The following is a 23,608-nucleotide window of genomic DNA, read 5'->3' as shown; positions in this document are numbered from 1 at the left end:
ATATGTAATAGAGAATGGATATTCTATATGGTGAGGGTATGTTAAATACATTTATGTGTCACCACATTTAAGATCATGTAAAATCATTTTTATTCCATTTTATCTTAATTATTTTGATTTTAAAGATTTATAAATGTGTTATTTTCAATTTAATAAATTTTTTTTCTGTTTTGTTGCAGTACTCTCATAAACCTAGTCAATTAAATATATTTAGTATTTCCTTTTCCTGTTACTTGCTGAAATACTGGAGGATATTCAGAAAAAGAAAATAGCAATACAGATAGTAATACACTTACCTATTTGGAAACTTTTATTCAGAATTCTTGGTAATTGACAGGTTTATGTTTTTGTTATGGGATTATACTTGCACTCTACTTCAGTTCCACTGAATTATTGAGGATGAGCCATAAATCTGTATTTTTCAAAAAATATGCAGACAGGCCTGATAACCACTAGTTGAAGCAGTAAACTCAGAAAGGCATTGTGATTTGTTACATCATTTGGATGGTTTTAACGAGGTTGATAGAAATTAGAAATATATATTTTAAGCATTAATGAAAGTCAGTTGCCATATGTTGGTATTAATTGTACTTGTAAACAAAGAATGGTTGTCTAGTATATAAACACATGCGTATGTGGTTGGGAGCTGACAGAAAGTGCTCTTGTACCCAAGAGGAAAATTGTATTTTGAGCAATTTAAAATAAATGTTTTAATAGCCACTATACTAATTAGAAATAATTTATAACTCTTCTTTCAAGTCAGTTCTACAGAGGTACTTTCCTGCTATTCTGCTAGTACTTACTATAATTACATGCAACTAACATAATAAAACATATTAAGCCCTTTAATTTTAATTCCTTCGTTACTTTTTCAATCTTTGTAATTTATTGAAAGCATCACTGACTGAACTCTTCTCTTTTTATTAAAGAAGGTATAACTTTTACTATTTTCCAGTTTTATATCTCTGCAGGGACCTGGCTTCTGTTTAACCAGTGTGTGTACCTGGCAACTGGTAGATACTAAATATTTTTCCAGTAATGAAAATAGCAACAATTATAAGAAGTTATTATCAAATAACCTGTTTTAGAATTGGAGTTATACTGTTAAATTTTCTTTTAATATACTTTTTATTTTAACCTATTCTAATTAGTATTTTTCTAAAAAAATTTTAATTGTGTCTAATATATGTACAGAAAGTGCACAAAACATAAGTTATGGCTCAGTGAATTGTCACCCAGTGTACACACTCAGACCCAAATCAAAGTGTGAAACATCACCAGCATTTCAGAATTCCCTGTGTCCACACCCAGTCACAGCCTCCTTTTCTCTTCCCCCAAAGTGAACACTAACCTGATTCCTAGCGCCATAGCTTACTCCATTTTGAACATAGAGTAATCAGTGTTTTTGCTTCTACTAATGGTTGCTTCACTCTCACTGTGCCGTACTCATTCATTGTATTACCATGCCATGGTTTATTTTTCCATTATTTTGTTGGTAGACATTCAGGTAATTTATAGTTTTGGATATTACTAAAATTGTTGCTCTGTAAAAAAATTATTGTATGTATCTTTTGGTATGCTTATCACACTTCAGGGTTTTACTAGAAAATAATAGTTGAATCATAGCGTAAGAAAACATTCAATGTTAGGAGATAATTCCAGTTTTTCAAAAGCATTGCAAACTACTCTCTCATTGGAATTATATGAGAGTTCTGGTTAGGACACATTCTCACTAACATGATTTTGGCAGCCTTTTAAACTTTAGTCTTTCTAATGGAAGTGCAGTAGTGCATATTCAGGTGTTCACACCTAATGAGCAGGCTGAAGTGACATTTTGTAACAATAGGTGGTGCTATGGTGCTTTTCTTTCCTCCCTCCCTCTCTCCCTCCTTTCCTTCCTTCCTTCCTTCCTTTCTTCCTTCCTTCCTTCCTTCCTTCCTTCCTTCCTTCCTTCCTTCCTTCCTTTCTTCTTTCCTTCTTTCCTTCCTTCCTTCCTGTGCCTCTCTCTCCCTTCTTTCACCGCAGTCATTAAAAATAATTATTGGAAGGCAGCTATGCTCACCACTATACCACCAGTGCTGCCCTATGTGTGGGTGGCCTGAAGGATTTGAGGGGCAGGGGTATGCTGGCTGGAGGGGAACAGAGGGGGAAAAATTGAGACAACTGTAATAGCATAAAAAATAAAATATAATTTTAATTAAAAATAATAAATAAAGATGAGTTATCTGAAAAAATAATTACTGGGCTTAAGTAGTAAAATGACTAACCTTTGTCTTCTAAGAAGTGTCATTTTTAAGAACCTTAAATAATGAGGAACATGATTGTTGGGGCAAAATAATTAAGACTTACTATTTGGGAGAATTTGATTTATTTTGTGAGTCTCTATAGAAAACAGAATCAGTTGAGGTTACTAAAAGGAAAACTTTCACTCATAGAGAAGAATGATCTAGCAGGACAGTCCCCCCAGAAAGGAGTGTTAGACCCTAAAAAATGGGTGAACTCCTGCTCACTCCAAGTGACACACACAGGCTGTAGTAAGAAGAGTTCACTTTCATTTACTGGAGTTTGACCTAAATGCGTAGGGTCCTTTGAGCTCGAACATAATTATATCTATTTATAAAAGCAGAGTATTATCCATAATAAAACACAATTATTACTTAAATAAAATTTGAGATGTATAATCAAAAGTCAAGTATCACATGCATTACAAATTTTAATAAGATTAAAATGTGACTAGACTGGGACTTCCGGCCAAGATGGAGGCTTAGACGGACACGCTAGGTCTCCCTCTACAACTATAGTGGAATACAACTACTTCAAAACAAAGGATAACTAGAAATTCCAGAAAATAAAGCTACACGGAAGCCCAACATATGAAGTTATAAACCAGCGGTGCCATTTGGGCAGGTAAGAGTTAAAGAAGGCAAAGCTGTTTGCGGAGCGGCGGGGCGGGGCGGCGAAAAATCCTGGAGGCAATCAAGCCCCTGGCGTGCCCGACTCCGGCACTGGGGAGCAGCCGCAGCATCGCCTTGAACAGTGAGGCCCAGGGGGGCGGGAGGACGGATCCCGGTCTCCTAGCTGAATAACTGTGTGAATCCATCTTGGACCCCCGCCCCCACAGAAAGCACCACAGGGCTGCGAAATAGGTCGCGGACGGGCAGGCGCCGGCGGTCGCTGATTTGTGACGCGTACGCAGGCACTGCCCCCTGCCCCCGACAGCCGGCCCAGGAAAACAAAACGCATCTGTCAAAATGAGGCAGACAACTATAGAGGCAGACAACTATAGAAATCCCGGTGACACAACTCACCAGGCAGCAGATAGAGAACCTGACAGATGAACAGATAAGAAACCTGTCAGAGGCTCAGTTCTGGGCCATTGTTATCAGGTGGCTTACAGAATTCACAAAAGAGCAGGAAAAAGATAAGAAAGAAGCGAAAAAATTTCATAACGAAAGGAACAAAACCACATACGAGACAGATGGTGAGGAATCCAGAGTCCATTTCAACAAACTGGAATATGGAGAAGGAACAAGCAGTCAACCAATGCAGCGAGAGGAAATGGCAAGCAACAATGAGAGGATCAGAAACCTCTGGGACAGCTATAAAAGGCCCAACATAAGAATCATTGGTTTGCCAGAGAATGAGGAAGATGAACTAGAACTTGAAAAATTGAGTGAAAATATAATAAAGGAGAACTTCCCAGACTTGGGGAAGGGAATAGACTTGCAGGTCCAGGAAGCAAGGAGAGTTCCCAAGAGACTGGACCCAGGGAGAACCACTCCAAGACACATTATAATCAAAATGTCAAAAATTAAAGATAAAGAGAGAATCTTAAAAGCAGCAAGAGAGAAGAAAAGAATTATGTACAAAGGGGTCCCAATTAGACTATCAGCTGACTTCTCAAGGGAAACCCTACAGACAAGAAGGGACTGGCAAGAAATATTCAAAGTAATGAAAATCCAAAACCTACAACCACGAATACTCTATCCAGCGAAATTGTCATTCAGAATAGAAGGACAGAGAAAGTGTTTCCAGGACAAAATAAAACTGAAAGAGTTCATTAGATCCAAACCACTGTTATATGAGAAGTTAAAGGGACTGGTTTAAAAAACAGAAGCTAGGGAGATGAAACAAAGGCAAACGAAACAGGCAACGAGAGTGGAAAAGGAACTGTGGGTAAGGGAAACATAGTGGGGGGAGGCCAACAGGGAGGGGGAGTGGGGAGAGGGAGGGAGATAATATAGGAATTGGGGATCATGGTAGGAGGGAATGGAATAGACGGAGAGAGGTTGGGAGGAACTGTAAGCACAACTAATGGACATAATCTAAAAGGGGGGGACAACTGGAGGGAGGGGGCCACCGGGTGGAGGGGAGCAGAGGGAAGGGAAAGTGGCACAAATGTAATATTTTAATCAATAAAACACATTAAATCTAAAAAAAAAAAAAAAAAAGATTAAAATGTAAACTCCAGTAAAACAAGTGCTTGTCTCTTTTATGTATTGTTGTACAAATCCCCATTGCCCAGAAAAATGTCTGGCATTTACTATATTCTCCATAAACTTTTGCTCAATTAATTTAAATGTACTCTATCAATAAAAGCACATTTTCCATTGTTAAGTAGACCCAGAATGGAATCTAGTATAATTTGGAATTAGAAAAAAATCACCAATATGGACAAAGAGTTGCTTTTTTCCATTTTGAGGTTTAATGTTGCTCCAGAATTTTATCTAAATAAGCCTTCCTTAGTTATAAATATTCTTGAATTTTAATAATACTTTAATAATTTTATTTTTGAAATGACATCCTGTTGTAGATACTAGGAACTGAATTGAGTAAAAAAGAACCATGCTTATCTTTGATGATAATTAGAAGAGAATGTGTAAAATTTTCTTTTTTAAAAATCTTCTACACTTAATGATTTTATGCACTAATTAAATCAATAACAATTCTGATAGGGCTTTAAAATTTTTTGACCCTTCTGTGTATTTTTTAATGATTTTTCATACAAGTAAATTAATTGAATAATATTAGAAATATATTCATCACTTACTGCACTATATTGTTATTTTATTTTTTGAGGTTTTTTTTGTATATTTTATTGATTATGTTGTTACAATAGTTCCATTTTTTTTCCTCCTTTGCTCCCCTCTGCCCAGTACTCCCCTTCCCCTAGTAATCTCACCCCCCTTAGTCCATGGGTTGTGCATACAAGTTCTTTGGCTTCACCCTTTCCTATATTCTTCTTTAAAAAAAAATAATTATTTTTTATCACAATAAAAAAATAACAATTCCCCCTCCTCTTGTCTGGCTTCTTAATTACTATGTCAATCAAACAATAAAAATGGTGAACTAAAATGCCTTTGTCTAGACTCACGCGCATGGAAAACAGTGTGGTGAATACTGGGGGGAGAGAGGTAGAAGGGGACTAAATGGTAATGGGAAAAAAATACAATAAAATACCTTTGCCTAAGAATTGCCAAAACCAGAGAATATTAATGGACATAAAGGCAAAAATTAGCAGTAATGCAATTGAACTTAATGGATAGACCATCAAGGCAGGAAATTAACAACGAAATAATGACCTTAAATACCACATTAAGTCGTTTTGACTTAATAGACATTTACAGAGCATTTCATCCAAAAACTACGAATTACACATGGAACCTTTTCCAGATAGAAAAATCATACTAGGCCACAAAACAAGCCTCAATACATTCAAGAAGACTGAAATTACATGAAGTGTATTATTCTTTGACCACAATGACCTGAAACTAGAAATCAGCTACAGGAAGAAAATGGAAAATAATACAAATATGTTGAGACAAAACAATATTCTTCTAAACAACCAATGAAACAAGGAGGATATCAAACAGGAAATTAAAACCTACCCTGAGACAAATGAAAATGAAAACACAACTTTACAAAATTTATGGCATTCAGCAATAGCAGTTATAAGAGGAAAGTTCATAGCTATAAAGACCTACCTGAAGAAGCAGGAAAAATCCCAAATAAGCAATCTAAATTTACACCTCATGGAACTAGAAAAAGAAGAACAAACAAAACCCTAAGTAAGTAGAAGGAAGGAAATAAACAGCAGAAATATGAAAAATAAAGAATAGAAAAACAGTAGAAAAAAGCAATGGAAATAAGAGCTGGTTCTTTGAAAGGATAAATACAATTGACAGACCTGTAGCAAGACTCATCAAGAAATGGTTTCACTTACGGTGGAATATAATGAACAAAAATATACAAAATAGAAACAGGGGTGTTGGGAGGCTGGGTGGAATGGGGGAAGGGATTGAGGAGAAAAAAAGTTACAGACAACAGTACGGTGACTGCCAGAGGGAAAGGAGGTTGGGGGAGGGGGAATAGAAGAGGGTACAGGGAGGACAAATAGTGACAGAAGAAGACTAGACTTTGGGTGGTGAACAAAATACAATATACAGATGATGTGTTACATAGTTGTACACTTGAAACGCATATAATTTTATTAACTACTATCAGCCCAATAAACTTAATATTATAAAAAATAAATAGAACACAAATAAAATCAGAAATGAAAATGAGAGATTACAACCAACACCATGGAAATACAAAGGATCATTAAAGAATACTATGAACAATTGTATGCTAACACATTGGACGATCTAGAAGAAATGGATAAATTTCTAGAAACATACTTCCTTCCAAGACTAAACCAGGAAGAAGGAATCTGAACAGACTGATTACTAACAATAAAATTGAAGCAGTCATTTAATCTTTATGTAAGTAGAATCATGCAGTTTATATAATTTAGAGTCTGATTTCTTTAACTCAGCATTACGTTAGTGGCTTGTGTAGGGTGTCACAATTGTTTCTGGGCCCTGAGAGACTAAATGTCTGACCGTGGAACTCCAAGTAATTATATGACCTTAACTTTCTGTTATGAACTATTCACCAAGTCATGAGGTTGGGCCTGGAAGGTCCTGCAGCTGTCCCAGGCGTCAGCGAAAGCAGATATGCCATGTGGGCCTTACGACCCAGCAGATCCAGTAGAGGTCCAGGAGACTATGGAAAACTGAGATGTGGAATCTAACCTCTGGCAAGCCGTAATCATAGATCCCAGCCTTTTGTACAGTAGCATGTCACATGTCTTAGTCTGCAGATGACTAGCCTCATCTGGGACAGCGGCAGTACCTTCTCTTGAAAGTGTGCACCGATTCACTCACCCAACTTCAGTGACTTGGTGGATTAGGTAACACACATTCACACTCAGTCTGACAGCCTAATGGGTAACTAATGGGTTAATAAATGAATCAGGGGAACACATTAAAAAATAGTATATATTGCCTCCAAAATTTAAAAGCCTCTCCCCACATTATGCCACTGACATGGGGGACATAAAAGGTAAAGCAATGTGCCTTTCACTTTAGAATGTTGTCACCCCAGCCTGCAGAGGACAGTGTCTGCAGGGCTTTCCAGAGATCGCAGTTTCCACTGAGCAATGAAGGGCTTGTCGTCTGGATCCTATCATGGGATGGGGAAGAAACACCTGTGACAAATTCAGTCCTAAGCCTTTGATTTTTAATATATTCTTTATATCAGAGAACATAATTATCTCCATTACACATAATTCATCACTGTCCTGGTTTTATGCAACCAAATGAGCAAACTATTAGTGCTGCTCCAAGCCTCCCCAGCAAGCATATTGAATGCAGAAACTTGAGTGGATGTACCTGTATCGTTACATTGTCTAATGGTATGATACTCTCTCTGGACCATCACCCTTAGAATATATTCATATCCGTATTTCCTGTCCTTCTGTCAATACTATTTAGCTGTGCAACCCCCCTTTCTGGAAATTGGTCACTGGAAAAATAGCTTGAAATATAGATAACACCTTCCAGCATTACTCACAATTTAAGACATACAACAACCTAACAGGTTAGCTCAACTAATTCACACCTGATCTTGACCTGATTTCACACCTGACATTGACATTAAATGTTATTTTTTAAAAAGATTTTAAATTATTGGGGCAAATGCATATGCTGAAATGCTAAATGGAAAAGAAAATACTATACTATATACATAATGTGATCAAAATTCAAAAAAATATATGACAAAAGACAGCTTTCTAGTTCCTGTAGCATGAAAAAAGCCTATTAGTTCTGAACCTCTACATTTTTTTCCTAAAATCCATACAAAGAAAAAAAGAGCAAACAAATAAAAAATTTACACAAGAAAACATCTATTGTGAAACAGAAAACAAAGAAGCCTATAATCTCCAACTACACGTGAGCAGGGTGAAGGAAAGGTGAAACCAGCAGAACAGTTTTGTACCATACATGCTGGAGAAATAAAAAATTTAACAACACTAAGTGTTAGTACTGATGAAAAGCGTGGCTACCCTTATGAGAGTGAATAATTATACAACCTTGGAAACAGCTTTGGGGATAAATAGTAAAGTTGAAAAACACACCTGGTAATCCAGGAACTTCACTCTTGACTATACATGTAAAGACATTTTAATAAATGTTTCCAAGAAGGCATATACTAGTACATCAACTTCTATCAACAGAATAGGTTAATAATTGCAATGTGTTCAATCAATTACAAAACAGTGAAAATGAATAAAATAATTGTAGCTGTCAGCGTAGTTGAATCTTATAAAGGTAAATGGGTCCCCAAAAAGTTTTATTATAAAAAATTCAATAAAATTGTTTTTATATAAATTTTAAAACATACAAATAATATTGGATATGTTTGGAATGTATTAAACAAAAAATATATGGGAAATATAAACATTAAATCAAGGAGAGTGGAAGGGAAGGAGGGGAAAATTACTAGGGATAAGGCCAGCAGTGGATTAATTATATGTAAAACATGTTGTTCTCTGTGATATCTATCATAGGAAGATATTTGGTCTTTGTCTCCAGTTCCTGACATGGAGTGCCTGAATCTCCAGTCATTTCCTGAGTCATAGCTGTGAGAGAAATGTCTGGCTTTCATAAGGAGACTCTTGGCAGGTTCCTCCATAACTTCAGGGTGGAGGCTGGTCCTCGGAAAGACCAAACCTTGATCAGAAGCCTGGAACTTGTAGCCCACGCCCCAAACTCCAGGAAGGTGAGAGGTGTTGGAGTTTGAGTTAATAGTCAATCATACCTGTGTGATGAGACGTGCATAAAACCCCTAGACAATGGAATTTAGGTAGCTTCTGAGTTGGTGACCATATCCCACGTGGTGGGAGAGTGGCGCACCGCAGCTCCATGGGGACAAAACCTGCACACGTGATACTTCTAGACCTTGCCCTGTGTCCCTCTTCATCTGGCTGTCCCTCTGTATCTTTTAGATAATCTTTATAATAAACTGGTAAATGTTAAATGTATTCTTGAGGTGTGTGAGCCATTCTAGCAAATAAATCATCCAACCCAAGGTGGGGAACGTCTGAGTTATAGCTGGTTGGTCGCAAATACAGGTGGTACAGGACATGAGATTGGCGTCCGAAGTTAGGACAGTTTTGTGGGACTGAGCCCTTTAACCTATGGGATCTGATGCTAACTTCTACTAGATAGTGTCAGAGTTGCTTTGAATTGTACGACACCAGCTGGTATCTAACAATGCCAGAGAACTGGTTGGTATGGAAAACATCCACATATTTGACTTCAGAAGCGGTATGAGTAAAGGCAACCCTAAATCTCTTAAACTGGATAAGAATGGGAATTTGGCAATTTACCAGATTATTCTTTATACCTTTTGTATATTTGAAATATTTCTTCAAATGTGGCTGGGACATGGTATTTGGTGTATGAAACAGTGCAGAATGAGGTTCAGAGGTGAGCCAAGTTCAACAAGTTCAGAGGTTTGTCGGCCATAGGAAGGATCTGGGGTTTTACGGAAAGCCGTTCAGGGTTTTGTGAAGGACAGTGATATAAACAGACTGACAATTTTGCAAAGAGCATTCTAGCTACCTTGGGACAAGGGTATGGAAGTTGGGAAACCACTTATCTATGGTCTTCCTCGGGGAGATAATGGGATCGTTATTCATGTTTCAGCATCCAGTACGAGTAGGGGACATAAAAGTCAGCCAACAGTGTGAATTACAGTATTATAACTGGAATTAACTCGGGGAGAGTCATAACATCTCCTTTTTCACTAGGGGTTACATTAGTTATTCCAAATATAATTTTCATGTATTTCTTTAGACAAAATCCTACTGTTTCATTCAGTCTCAATTCATGTTTTAAAGTTCACATCCTATTGGATCTAGTATCTTTCGACTTCCACTATAGCTTCACACTACATCCAGATCACTTTTCATAATTCCCCCCAACGCTCCTGCTTCTCTGTGTGTGTTTCAGCTGCTGTCTTCTGCAATTTCTCCTTCCTTCTCTCTGTGCATCCCGGTGTGTGAGGACCTTTAACAGCTGGATCAGAACCGGCCTCTTGCAAACCATGACCAGCTTCCGTCTTCAAAGATCGCTGCCTTGGCTTTCCTGATATTTCAGATATTACCCCAGTGGGTTTCTTCTCAGTTTTGCCTCAGTTCCCCGCCCGGCTGCCCTCTCCCCACCTGCCCCTCAAGGTGAATTCACTGTAGCCTCCGCAGTCCAGCCTCTGTTGCCTCCATTGTCTCAGATCCAAACCTGTCTCAGGCAGAAGTTCCGTGAGCTGCTTCAGCCCCAGGAGCTCTCTCATCTTTGACACCCCAAATGAAGTCGATGAAATAAGCAAAACCCCACCTTTGGAATCTGGGACAGCTGCGTCCTGCACTGTCTGCTGTACCCCAAGCAGGGCTACAGTGAATCACCACTGAGCACGTGGCCGTATTCTAATCCCAGGTTTAGCATTGACCCCGAATTCCCATAAGGCCCCGTTTCTGATAACCTAGTTACAGTTCTGGGCCTTACAAGCCCGATTTCTCTCTTTGCCCCACCTTGTAGACCTGAGGTTTTCTTCAAGTTCCATTTTGAGTTCTCTTTCTTTCTTTCTTTCTTTCTTTCTTTCTTTCTTTCTTTCTTTCTTTCTTTCTTTCTTTCTTTCTTTCTTTTTTCTTTCTTTCCTTCTTTCCTTCCTTCCTTCCTTCCTTCCTTCCTTCCTTCCTTCCTTTCTTTTCTTTCTTTCTTTCTTTCTCTTTCTTTCTTTCTTTCTTTCTTTCTTTCTTTCTTTCTTTCTTTCTTTCTTTCTTTCTTTCTTTCTTTCTTTCTTTCTCTTTCTTTCTCTCTCTCTCTCTCTCTCTCTCTCTCTCTCTCTCTCTCTCTCTCTCGCTCTCGCTCTCGCTCTCGCTCTCCCTCTCTCCCTTCCTCCCTCCCTCCCTCTCTCTCTCTCTCTTTCTTTCTTTCCTTCTTTTTTTTTTTTTTTGCTGCAATTGCTTCACGAGGCCTGGAGCCCTTACTCTCTTCATGCCCATCCCTGCGGACGGGGTCCCTTCAATGAACCTCAGCTCCCAGGTCCAGGGCTGTGCTGCCCTTGCAGAGAGGGAGATGGTCTGCATGGCTGATTGCTGGCCGGTGCTCCAATGAGCCCCTCAGATGCTCTGGCCGACCATTCGCCTGGTTCGTGGACAGAGGTGCAGGGTCAGCTTGGATGAAGAGCCTGTCTCCACCCTGGGAGTTGCCCGGTCCTTGCTCTCATTTGGAGCTTCAATTCCATCAGCCTCTATCCTTGTGGACAGGGTTAATTCTAGGTGGCAGCAGCACCCAGCCCTGCCAAAGGATTGCAAGGGAAAAATTATGTAAGATTTTTGGAGTTCCTTTCTGTCAGGAGAGTTGTTTGAGGGTGGTAGTCACAGTACTGCTCAGAGGCAGTACAGGTTTTCTTGGGTCTCTCTGTAATTAATTTTTTTCCTTCTCTAAGGTGGGTCCCATTTTGGTGAGTAATTCCTTATTATTTTGTTTAATCTACACCTGTACTGATGCATCAGAGTTGATTTTCCATCAATCATTTTAATTATTTTTCAGGGTTGCATTTATAAAGGGCAATGCAGGTGCTGAATAATATTCTTGGAGTTAAACTTGTTGTATTGCAAGCTCAAGAATGGACAGGAAACGTGGAAAATATGTAGTGAATATTGATCACTCTGAAAACCAGCCAGTAAGTATTGTTGCTCTAGTTTAATACTTTGCTTCTATGACAGTCTTGTTTTCAGCATTTAAAAGCAATCTAACCTCTTTACTACTATGTAGTCAATGTCATAATTTTGCATTCTTTTCTAAAAGGATGAGTAACCATGTATTATAGTTTTGCTTCAACTTTTCATGCTATATTCTATTTTATACTATAGAAATGATTTTATATACTAACCCATATAAAGCATGAGAAATGTATCTATGACCACATGATATATGAATAAATCCATTTAACGTTCTTTTTTTACCATCTTCATTCACCGACTTTGGTTTAGTTTTGAATTATGTTTTTATAATTTGATTCTCAAGTTTATGTATACTTTCTAAACTTGTCAGAACTCAGATTTATAAATGTGCTGGAGATCCTGATAGTAATCCTGGATATTGTCTTTAGGTCCAAAAAAAAAAAATCCTCTAAACATTTCTACTTTGTATAAAAATATGATCTTTTGTCTATTTTAAAATGTTTTCTGCCAAGGATCAAGCCTGCACTATATAGTTATTAAGTGCTTTTTATGTATCTGGTTTATGTCTGAACTAATAATCTTTGATGTCAGAACAAAGGATGGAAATGTGCTAAAAGTTAAAATGGTAAGTAAAACTCACTGCCGGAAGAAGCTGGCAGTTGGAGCTGGGGCTATCAGCCTGTATTGATCACCTGCAATATAAGCCGGAGACGAAGGGCCTATTGCTCAGTGTTAGTTGAATAAAAGGAACCCATAGACAGTCCTTTGTCACCTCTGAGTTTGAGACATTAAAATCGTATCTTCAGGATGATGGAACTTGCAAATGGAAAAAAAAAATTTCTTTAGCCAAATAGTCATCTTTATAGTTTCTCCAGATAGCAACAGACTTGAAGATGTTTACAGATGTTACTCGAAGGTGTTTTTACAGCATGTATCTAGATAGCTCACTGAATATTTCACTTTATTATGGACAGGTAGGGCATAGTTATACATTTATTTCTTCTGAACACCAAGGTTAATAATGAACTTTAGGAATTATTTGAGGATTATAACCCAGAAGAAAATAAATTTTGGTGTTTTGTTTTTCTGTTGGGATGTATGAGATCATAAGTTAATCCTTATAAAGTCACAGGAAAAACCTATAGAACTTTCTTTGGTAACTACAGCTAATGTCCTTCAGCTGCCTCTGGCCATTACTAGCTAAGGCTTCATATTGGATTAAACATTATTCACAGTTCTGCAACTATTCCAATTTTGTATGGAGACTCGACCTGTGCTAAGAGTCAGAGCAACCCAACACAGTACAAATTATTACTTGGGCTGCAATATTACTCAGAAGCTGAGTTTAGATCATAGGTTATCCACTGTTAGTATAGGCCCTACTTAATCTTTCTTATTTGAAAGGGCTGGGATTCCAAAAGGGCCAGAAGATTCTGGAAAAGTGGCCTGGTGAGTGAGTTTTACTTTGTTTACAAATTGCGTTAAAATATCATCAGCCTCAGGCAAACTGGGTAATAACTAAAGCAATGGAATCAGCACTTAAGAAAATAAGCAAGGTTGTTATTAAAGATAAGTCCAGCTTTGCTGAATTTACCTAGTGAATAACGTGAGCTTGGTTAAATCTTAATAAAACATACAACTTTTTTCTTTATTTCTTTGATATAACATTAGAAAAGTCTAACTTAGCAAACTACTGACAAGAGTATTCCATTTTATCTATATTTAATAATAGTCATTTATTGTTTGTCTTGTTAATGGTAGTTCCTAATAGACAAATGAGCACATACAATTCTAGCTTGACAATTTTATGAAACTTACTGACTGATGGACCAGCACTTTTATAGTTATCTAGTGACAGGTTATTAAATCAAAATGATCAAAGACAACTAGTAGTCGTAACAGTGGGAATAAAAACATGAATAGTAATACTTATAATAGTGCTAGCTAACACTTATTGATTGCATACTCAATGTCTGACTTTGCTCTGACCCCTTGGCAGTTATTTACTCATAAATTCTCACAGCAAATCTACAGGTGAGTAGTTTCAGTGTCGTCCTTGTGAAGATGAGCAAGGGGTGGCAAAGATGCCCTTAACTCACAGCTAGAAAGTAAGTGTTATTAACCCATGAGTTGAAGAGCCCCAGACAATTCTACACTATTTTTGAGATGTGACAAAACTTTTGACCAAGATCCATAAATCCCTGAACCTATTCTTCTTTCATTTTTACCTTATCTTGCTCCTCTGACTCTTAAAATATGTCTTCCCCCAAATATTTCCCACTGAACTCACCCATGTTCAACCTGCATCATGCCTTTTCCTCAACAACATTTTGAAGTTGTTGGATTGTATTATTTGTTAATTATGCCTAAATTGGTTTTGCCTCCCTGTTAGGTTAGCATAGAAACCCTCAGAGTGGAGACCTTTTCTGTTGCTGTTGAGAACTGGCTTTACCATGCCGTATGCTCAAGAGGAACCCAGCAAATACATATCATGAATGTGGCGCATGATTTGTCTTGTGTGTCCCCATCATGGGCTTGCAAGTTCCATTGTATAGAATGTGGTATGAATTATTAGTATAGTGTAGGAAAGTATACACTATTTAAATATATTACCACACGTTAGTACAACGATGCGCTACATATAGTATAGTGGAATGAAAACTGCTTTGGCCTTAAAACTGGGAAGTCTGGAGTACCATGTTTTCTATTGTGTCATTATGGGATGATGCTGTTGTTGTTGTTGATGATGATGATAAATAATAGTAATAAATTTAACTCTTTTTGCTTCAAAATCTCATTTCTAATGACCTGTACAGATTTTATCCAATAAGCTGCAAGCAGTGTTTTTAGGTCTAACATTCTATTCCTTGTATGAACAGAAACTTCCTAGTATGTGCTACACCTACTGCATCTGCCATATGAGGGTATTTAATACATGCCTATAATGTGACGGAGAAGATGAGATGATACACATTCCTGATCTGGAACATCAGCCACTTATAAAAATTAGTTAAAATGTAATGTATAATAATCTGTCAGATCTTTTTTTGTTCCCAGTGGATAAGAAAATATTCCTTTTAGAAGTACTACTATCTTTATTTCTCTTAAATGTCACACTCCTGTTTACCTTTGACAGGTAATTTAATGTTATATATTTAACACCATAGCCTCCTGTTCACATAAGCTTTATCTCTATAGCCAATCACAGGTTCAGATGACCAAGAAGTTCACAATTCTGCACGCTGGAGTCCACCTTCAAATGACATAACTGGCAATGTCTCTTCCAACCTCACTGGGGTCTGTGTGAGCCCAGGAGTTCTTGAACACTCAGGATGCCAACACACAGAATCGTCTCACACACAGGTAATGTTGGTATAGAAGGTTTTATCCACATGTGCTCTATATGGGGATGAATTTGCTCTCTGCTTTCCCAGGAAATGTATTCAATCATCTAATTTACCCACATTCATTTTAAACCTTTGCTGTATTATCTATTAAAATTACAGGTTATTGTGAGGCAAGTTATAAGAAGGCAAATATTTTATGGTCTCTGCTTTCAAAGAGCTAATGTTTTAGTTGGGGACTGAATTATTCACATAAACAGAAAACATATGTGAAATGAAAAGGACCAAATGTAAAGTACAAACACAAGGTTGGGGAGGGCAGGGGAGCCCATATGTTGGCAATGTGAGGTTTAATCCACTAATTAGACTCTGATGGGAGGCTGGGTTATATTTAAAGCTTCAAGGGTCCTACTCGATGGATGATCACTAACTTTTCTTACATTGTTCCAGCATCTGAACAATGTTTGTGGCACTTTCTGTCTCTTGGTTCTGACGTATGGTATGCATGACCTTGATACATAAATCTGGTTCTATTCTACAGATTTTTTTCCTCTTGCTTTGGGACTAGACTAACTCTACTCAGTTCCTGACCTTATCTGTTGGCTGAATTAACTTGACCTAAGTACTACTGCATCTTGATATCTTCAGGGCTAGCTTGGAAACTTGACCTTAACTATAAATTGCTTATTCTGCTTGGATGATGTGTCCTGGTGTAGTTTTCTTTGGGTCTAGCTTGTTTGGGACTCTGTGCTTCCTGGACTTGTATGTCTATTTCCTTCACCAAATTAGGGAAATTTTCCTTCATTATTTTTTTCACAGAAGTTCTCAATTTCTTGCTCATCCTCTTCTCCTTCTAGCACCCCTATGGTTTGGATGTTGGCATGTTTAAAGTTGTCCCAGAGGTTCCTAAGCCCGTCCTCATTTTTTCCAATTCTTGTTTCTTCTTTCTGTACTGGTTGACTGTTTATTTCTTCCTCATGTTCCAAACCGTTGATTTGAACCCTGGCTTCCTTCCCTTCACCATTGGTTCCATATAAATTTTCCTTCGTTTGACTTAGCTTATCCTTCATTTTTTTTCTTTATGCATTTGCCATATTTAATCTTGTCTGTCAAGTCTGTGAGCATTGTTATCACCAGTATTTTAAACTCTGCATATGTTGGTCTGGCTCTCTCCTCATTGCTTAGTTCTCCCACTGGAACCTTGATCTGTTCCCTCTTTTGGGCCATTCTTCTCTGTCTCCTCAACTTGACTGCCTCCTGTGTTTGCCTGTGTCTTAAGTAGAGCTGTCACACCTGTCTGGATGCATATAGCTTCTTTATGTTTTCATTTTTCAGACTTCCTCAATTTTCTGGTATTTCTGGTGTTTTTAGTTTTGAGGATGTTGTATTTCTTCTTATTGTTGTGGAGGATGATGAAGCATGTCTATCTATGCCTCCATCTTGGCTGGAAGTTGAAAATCTTCATTCTTTTTTGCAGAGATAAAGTAATTCATAGCAATCATAGAATTGAAAGATATCTTAGATAACATTTGATCTGGTAGTCCTTAACCCTTGCTGCATGTTAGAATCACTGCAGACTAATTAAATCAGAAACTCTGTGAGTGGGGTCCATGCATCAATATTTTAAAAATGCAACCAGTGATGAGAATCACTGATCTAGTCCCATTCTGTCATTTTAAAAATCAGGGAAAATATGGACTATAATATCTAAGAGATTTGCCAGAATGCGTATAACTTTTTTTTTTTTTTTTTTTTTGCCATAAGTCACCGAAACAGGAGGACTTAGGTGTCCCATTCTCTGGTTACATTCACTTTATTTCATGAAGCAGTCTTTTTTAATAATTTTTTTAAAAGGAAGAATTATAGATTTCTCTCAGATGTATATAAGCCTTTTTGACACTTCCTTTTTTTGAGACTCCATTATAGTGCCTTTGGTCCAGGTGAAGAAGGTATTTTTTCTAGGGCTAACTTGAACTTAATGGTCCTCATTGTACTGGCCTTGGTGACCCCTGTCTCCATTCTGCTTCTGCTGCTTTGGGTTGCCACCGTTTGCACAAAACCCAACAAATTCTGTGGCCCATGTTTTGTAGTATTTAAGATTTACTCTAGTCTGTCTATAGGCATGAGTGTTGTATCCCATTTCTTGAGGGTTTTTATCTCATCCAAATAACAATGAAATAATCAATCACATTGGATAATTGAAAATTTACACACCTGACACTATGCTAGGCACTTTACAAACATTGCCGTATTTTATCTTGTCTTTCTTATTAGGTAAGTATCATTATCATTATGAGGCAACTGAGGCTTAAAAAGATAAAGTTGCCTAATAGCTAATAAGTGGAAGAGCTAAAATTCAACCCCCAAATCTTCTGGACTCCAAAGCTCTTAATCTTAATCTCTATGCTACCCTACATCTAAAATAAAAATACTTTAGAAAACTAGTGAGATAGATATTTTTAAGATAAGATAAGAATCCACTCGATAATGGTGATCATACATTTATATTGATTCTACTTAGCCCAGGTGCTTGACTTTTACCAATAGTGTGGGTGCTCAAAGGTGAGATAAGAGAAAGAAGATAGCCATTTGTTTGCCAGACGGAAGAAATGAGAAGAGAAATTTGCAAGAGGTTTGGGGGGTATTAGTAAGTGTTATTGAGAAAATGGACCATAGAACAAAAAAAGGTGGATAAGGAAAGATATGAGTGAAGCAAAAACTGCTGGGGAGAAGATTTTCATAAAATTAAAGAAAGATTGTTATGCAAGTGATTGAATAAAGAAGATGGAAGAAGAGGAGATTGTGGTTAAAGTACAAGATTCTTGAGGAAGTGATTTTGGAAGTGGAGCAACTGGGGTAATGAAAAATGTCCAATGGAGGATCATATGTATTACAGAGAATTTATCATTAAAATGTCATTTTGTCTACATGATAAGATGAAGAAACCCCTACCCATCATTGAAAACAGAAAAAGAAAAAAGATATTGGTAGATTTTGATTTCTTCTAAAGTTAGAGAAAGCATGCAGTTATTTTCACTGGGATAAAAACTTGGATTTTAGCCTAAATTTCTTTAGAGACTGTAGGAATTCAAATGATTTTAATGCACTAAGTTATAAGTAACAAAAAAGAGATGATAAGTCACAAGCTTTTTTGTTTTTCATTACTGATATTTTCATTGGCACTCTCAGGTGAAAGGAAATTGCTGCAGTAATTGGTCTCCGTGGAGCATCTTTTGTGCTTGTCTCTTAGCCTGTATGATAACAACAGCAGCTGGAGTACTCACAATATGCCTGGTGAATAACAGAGAAAATGACAACTCCTCTATTGTTATCGACCTGTCCCCAAACAATGGGGACCTTGTAGTTGCCATTCATGGAAAAAACCCTGCTGCTTGTCGACCTACAGTGACCACCATGTCAACTGAACCTACAACTATAGCCACTTCAACAGACTCTAACAACCAATTCAATGTCAACTGAACCCTCAGCCACAATAACCACAACCATCAGCTCAACTGAACCTACAACCTCCGTACATTCAACTGAACTTACAACCACAACAGCCATCACTCCTACTTCAAGTAAAACTACAGATGCCCCCACTTCAAAGGAGTTTACAATTTTAACATCAACTTTTAATGACACTTAATCTTAGCTGACTACCCAAACAATCATCATTTCCACCATCTCTTTTAATGTACAACTACATTCAATTCAACAGAATCTACAACCACTACCACTTCCACTCAACCTACAACCACTGTAATTTCCACTTAGCCTATAATAACAATGGTCATCAGTTTCCTTCAACAGTCTAAAACCTACACCTATTTGTCTGAACCTCAAACTACAAATGCCATATCGTGACTTTACCTAATAGAACTACTATGAGTCATCAAAATGTTCTCTTTTATGGCAAGTTAACCTTCTGTTATCGCTACAGACTAACCTATAACTATCCTCCTCCACTAGCTCTTCTCCAAAACCATAGTCAACTCTTTTACAATAGCTGAGTCTACATCTACTGATATTATTGTATTATACCTACAGTAGGTACCATGATGCCACTGGAAGAACAATAATTCAGACAATGAGTAATGAAATAATTGTTTAAATTTTCACAAATTCAACATTGAGGACTTCTAAATGTATTAAATTGTTTTTAAAGAACCAAACATTTAAACTATGAAGAATCTTCTATTAAGCCCTGGCTGCTGTGGCTCAGTGGATTGAGCATTGGCCTGCGAACCAAGTGTCACTGGTTCAATTCCCAGTCAGGGCACGTGACTAGGTTGCACGTCAGATCCCCAGTTGGGGGAATGCGTGAGAGGCAATCACACAGTGATGTTTCTCTGCCTCTCTTTCTCCTTTCCCTTCTCTCTAAAAATAAATAAATAAATAAATAAATAAATAAATAAATAAATAAATAAAATTATTTAAAAAAAAGAATCTGCTTTTGGTACTTTCACTCAAAGTAACATAATTTCATATAAAAAGTAACCCAACTTGTTAATTTAGGAAACCTTAGAGAAGTTTTATAAAAAACATTATGATAAAATTAGCCACTTAAATTTTAATATGTATTGTTTTCAGTTTAAAACATTGCATACCTCTCTATACAAATTACATACATAACAAACAGAAATTTTGTATGTGGGAGATTTAAATAAAGTTATGTAGAGAAAATTTTAGAATTTATAATAATTCTTTCCTTTATGATGAAGTTATGTTTCTTCCATTTCTCTTTAGATTGTAATTACCTTTCAAACAATCATATTCTGTTTGCATTAATATTATTGAATATATATTTGAATCTCTTTAACATTTTTTTAAAAGGATTTTATTTATTTACCTTTAGAGAGAGGGGAAGGGAAGTAGAAAGAGAAGGAAACATCAATGTGCAATTGCCTCGCATGCACCCCTAACTGAAGTCCTGGCCCACAACCCAGGCATATGCCCTGACTGGGAATTGAACCAGAGACTCTTTGTTTCACAGGCCAGTGCTCAATCCACTGAGCTACACCAGCCAGGGCCTAAAAATTGCATAATAAATTTTTTGCAATCTCGTAAGCCAATTTATTAAAAGACATGTCCTAATTTCCAACTATGTGCTACAGACAGAAGTCACAGAAGAAAATAGCAATACAAACTGAGCAGTAAATTAATTAATTTAGACTCTTAATTTTTGAATTTTTAATAATTCCAGCAGATTTAAATTACAATTGATAATACCCAGACTTACTAAATCAGGATCTTTAAATTGGAACTAGTTAAATCTACAATTTAAAAATCTTCACAAATGTTTGTAATGTCTGGGCAGTCTTGAGACTCACTGGTTAAAGGTCATAGCCTAAGAATGACTTTAGTTTTAGGGATATAAGTTCTAAATAAAAATGTTAGGAATCAGAATCATGTTCTATGTATGCAAGAAAAAGAATTATGGACCAGCTGTGTGCAAAATAAACCTACTTAACAGATTATATACATTATCAAGATGGGAATATTTCATTTACCAAATAGCAAAAAGTATTTTCAAGAAAAACTTTCAAATTAAAGCTTCTGAAAAAAATTTAAATAATTTAAAATCTCTTAAAATTGGACTTAAATATTCATTGTTAATTTTCATTAGTTGCATCATTTTAATTGTATGTGCTTAGAAATAATGACATTTTAGTAAATACATTGATTTAGGTTTCTAATAAAGTACACTGACCATCACTTCCGTCCTTGCTCTTTGGTTAAGAATGCTTTAGAAGATATTTAAAACATCACTGGTTAGACCTGGCTGGTTTAGCTCAGTGGATTGAGCGTCGGCCTGCGAGCTAAGTGTCGCTGGTTCGATCTTCCAGTCAGGGCACATCAGAGAAGGAAAACTCTGACTCCAAAAAACCTCCGCTGCCTTGCGGCATACCTCTTCAGGGGAAAGGCTAAGGGAGTAAACCCCGACAGAAAATCCGGAGCCGGAGTCCCTAAGGCGGTTTGACGTTGTAGTCAACACCGGCAACTCCTGCGGCGCACCTGAACCCAAGCTGTATCGACTCCGTCTTTCCCTTGGACCCTTCAGCTGCGAAGAGAGGGGGGGTCTGCTGCATGGGCAACAGCAGACCCTCCATATTACCCTGCCCAGGCTCTGTAGCTTCAGCGTCATCGCAAGATGTCGATTCAACACGGGAGGAGACAGATACCATGTCACTCCCGAGTCGGACTGCACAGCCATTCTTGGCGGTGCAGATAGACTCTGAAGAAGCTACACCATCGTCTCTCGAGACGGACGGCTGCCGACGACGACGACTGGTTAGACCATTTAGACCATCACTGATTAAATTTCTGATTTAAAGTTACTGTTTTCCAATTCTTTCACAGATCTGCTAATCATCAGAATGATAAATGGTCTGAAATTTACCCATCCTTGTAAATAAATACATGTACAGCTTATTTTATAAAAAGTGATAAGATTTCCCTAGCCTGTAACAAAATTGGTCCTTAAAAAATACACATTGAATAAATGAATAAATAGTAGCTGACTTGTATTATGTAAGATCCATGAGAATAAACCCCTGTGTTACCTATTATTGTATCCAGCTGACATATAGTAGACCCCAATAAATATTTATATCAAATTTCAAATATTTGTATTTGAAAGATAATTTTTAAGTCATGATGCTATAAGAAAAGAATATTTAGCTCTTAAGTGTCATTATTAATAAAACACTTTAGCTCATTTTTTTAAACTGAGTTATTTTCATTCATTTAATTTTTATAAGACTTCTTTTCCACCTTTTAATAATGTACTTCATTATTTTCTGAACGCTCACAGTTCCCATAAACTTGGAGTTTCTAAGCTCTCACAGTACCGAGAGAAGGTTCAGGTCACTGTTGATCACTGGAACAGGAGGGTTAGTGGTGGCTGGTAGTGGAAACAACACTAATTGTTAATCAGCTCTCAGCAATTCCTTTCCTAGGGAGCAGATCTAGTTCCTGGACTAAGCACGCTTCTGGAATGTTCTCTCATTCTTTACCTATACCTGCTGAAACTTTATATACCTTACTTGCTTTCTATAGTCCCTGTTTCTTTGTCACTTATTTTCAGATCTCAGCATATGCTGCTTTGAAACTTTATAGTATATTTTTCCTTTTTAACAACATTACCAGAAATGTAAAACTTTATTGTGGGAGCGTCACAGACAATACGTAGTTTGATTATAGCTAGTTTTCAGGCAGCTCTTCTGAGTACAACTTCTTTAGGACACATGAGGCACTGCTTCCCAGGTAGATGGAACATAGATATCTAATATTAAAAAACTGTGGCCAAACACTCTCTACCTGACTTTGTTTAAAGACCACCTGTGGCAGAATCTGATCCTTTAGCTCCCATTTTCATGGCTGCTGCTCTTAACTCTTTTACTTTAGCTTCCATGACATAGTTTTCTGTTTTTCTCATCTGGCTTAATATTCCCGGCAACTGTCTTTGATATTCTTGGAGTATCCTTTTTTGTTTTCCCTTCAGATTTCCAATGACTTCTACCTCTTAATCTTGGCCCACACAGTCAAAATTCTTTCTCTTCACTAATCTGACTTCTCACCATTTGACTGAGAACAGGCAGAATGCCATCAGAACCTGACAATCTAGAGTTCTGTTTTGATCAGCACTTCTATTCCCTCTCTAGGGTAAAAGGTGGGGTGACTTTTAAGCTAAAGATATAATACTGTTTACTTAGGATTGTCATTGCTTGAGTCATAGCAACTTCATCTACAGCAGGACAAAAGCTTGTGCAGCAGCTACTATGGCTTTCTTTCTCAAAGCTAATATTAAAAGCCTACTTTCAGAAAGTTGATGTTGCAAAAAAATTCCAAGTAAAGATACGAACAATCATTTCCTGGGTCATTGTCAAGGCTGGCTGACAAGCAGATATTTTGAAAGAGCTTGGTGCAGCCAAGAGAGTCTTTTCAAAAAACTCAGATTTCACCCCATGAAATCTGTAAAAATATATGTAAAAATATAACAACTATCAAGACATTTTGGGGTTATATTTTCATCAAGTCAACATTGTGTTGGGATTAAGTCACTTTAAAAGGACCAAGAAAGACCCTTGTAGCTCTGATTTTCCTTTCGAGGAAACCACTTTTTAAATAATTTGCCTGTTCCTGCAATAAATGGCAGCATTGGACTCAACTCTGAGCTTCTGGTGGC

At 37.2% G+C, this 23,608-nt stretch overlaps 1 protein-coding gene across 1 annotated transcript; it reads left to right on the top strand.

The window, feature by feature from the left end:
* Window positions 1–11,998: 11,998 nt before the first annotated feature.
* Window positions 11,999–19,498, top strand: LOC150002534 (dynactin-associated protein-like). The gene is given in 4 exon segments (XM_090285083.1): window positions 11,999–12,072; window positions 15,272–15,436; window positions 18,607–18,873; window positions 18,875–19,498. Coding segments are annotated over 4 exon segments (681 nt in total). The 5' UTR covers window positions 11,999–12,015; the 3' UTR covers window positions 19,067–19,498.
* The last annotated feature ends 4,110 nt before the right edge of the window (window positions 19,499–23,608 follow it).

This window comes from Furipterus horrens, unplaced genomic scaffold (assembly GCF_987537825.1).
Source record: "Furipterus horrens unplaced genomic scaffold, mFurHor1.1.pri manual_scaffold_8, whole genome shotgun sequence".
In the NCBI taxonomy this organism is placed as follows: Eukaryota; Metazoa; Chordata; class Mammalia; order Chiroptera; family Furipteridae; genus Furipterus; species Furipterus horrens.
This window is presented reverse-complemented; position numbering and strand designations above follow the sequence as displayed.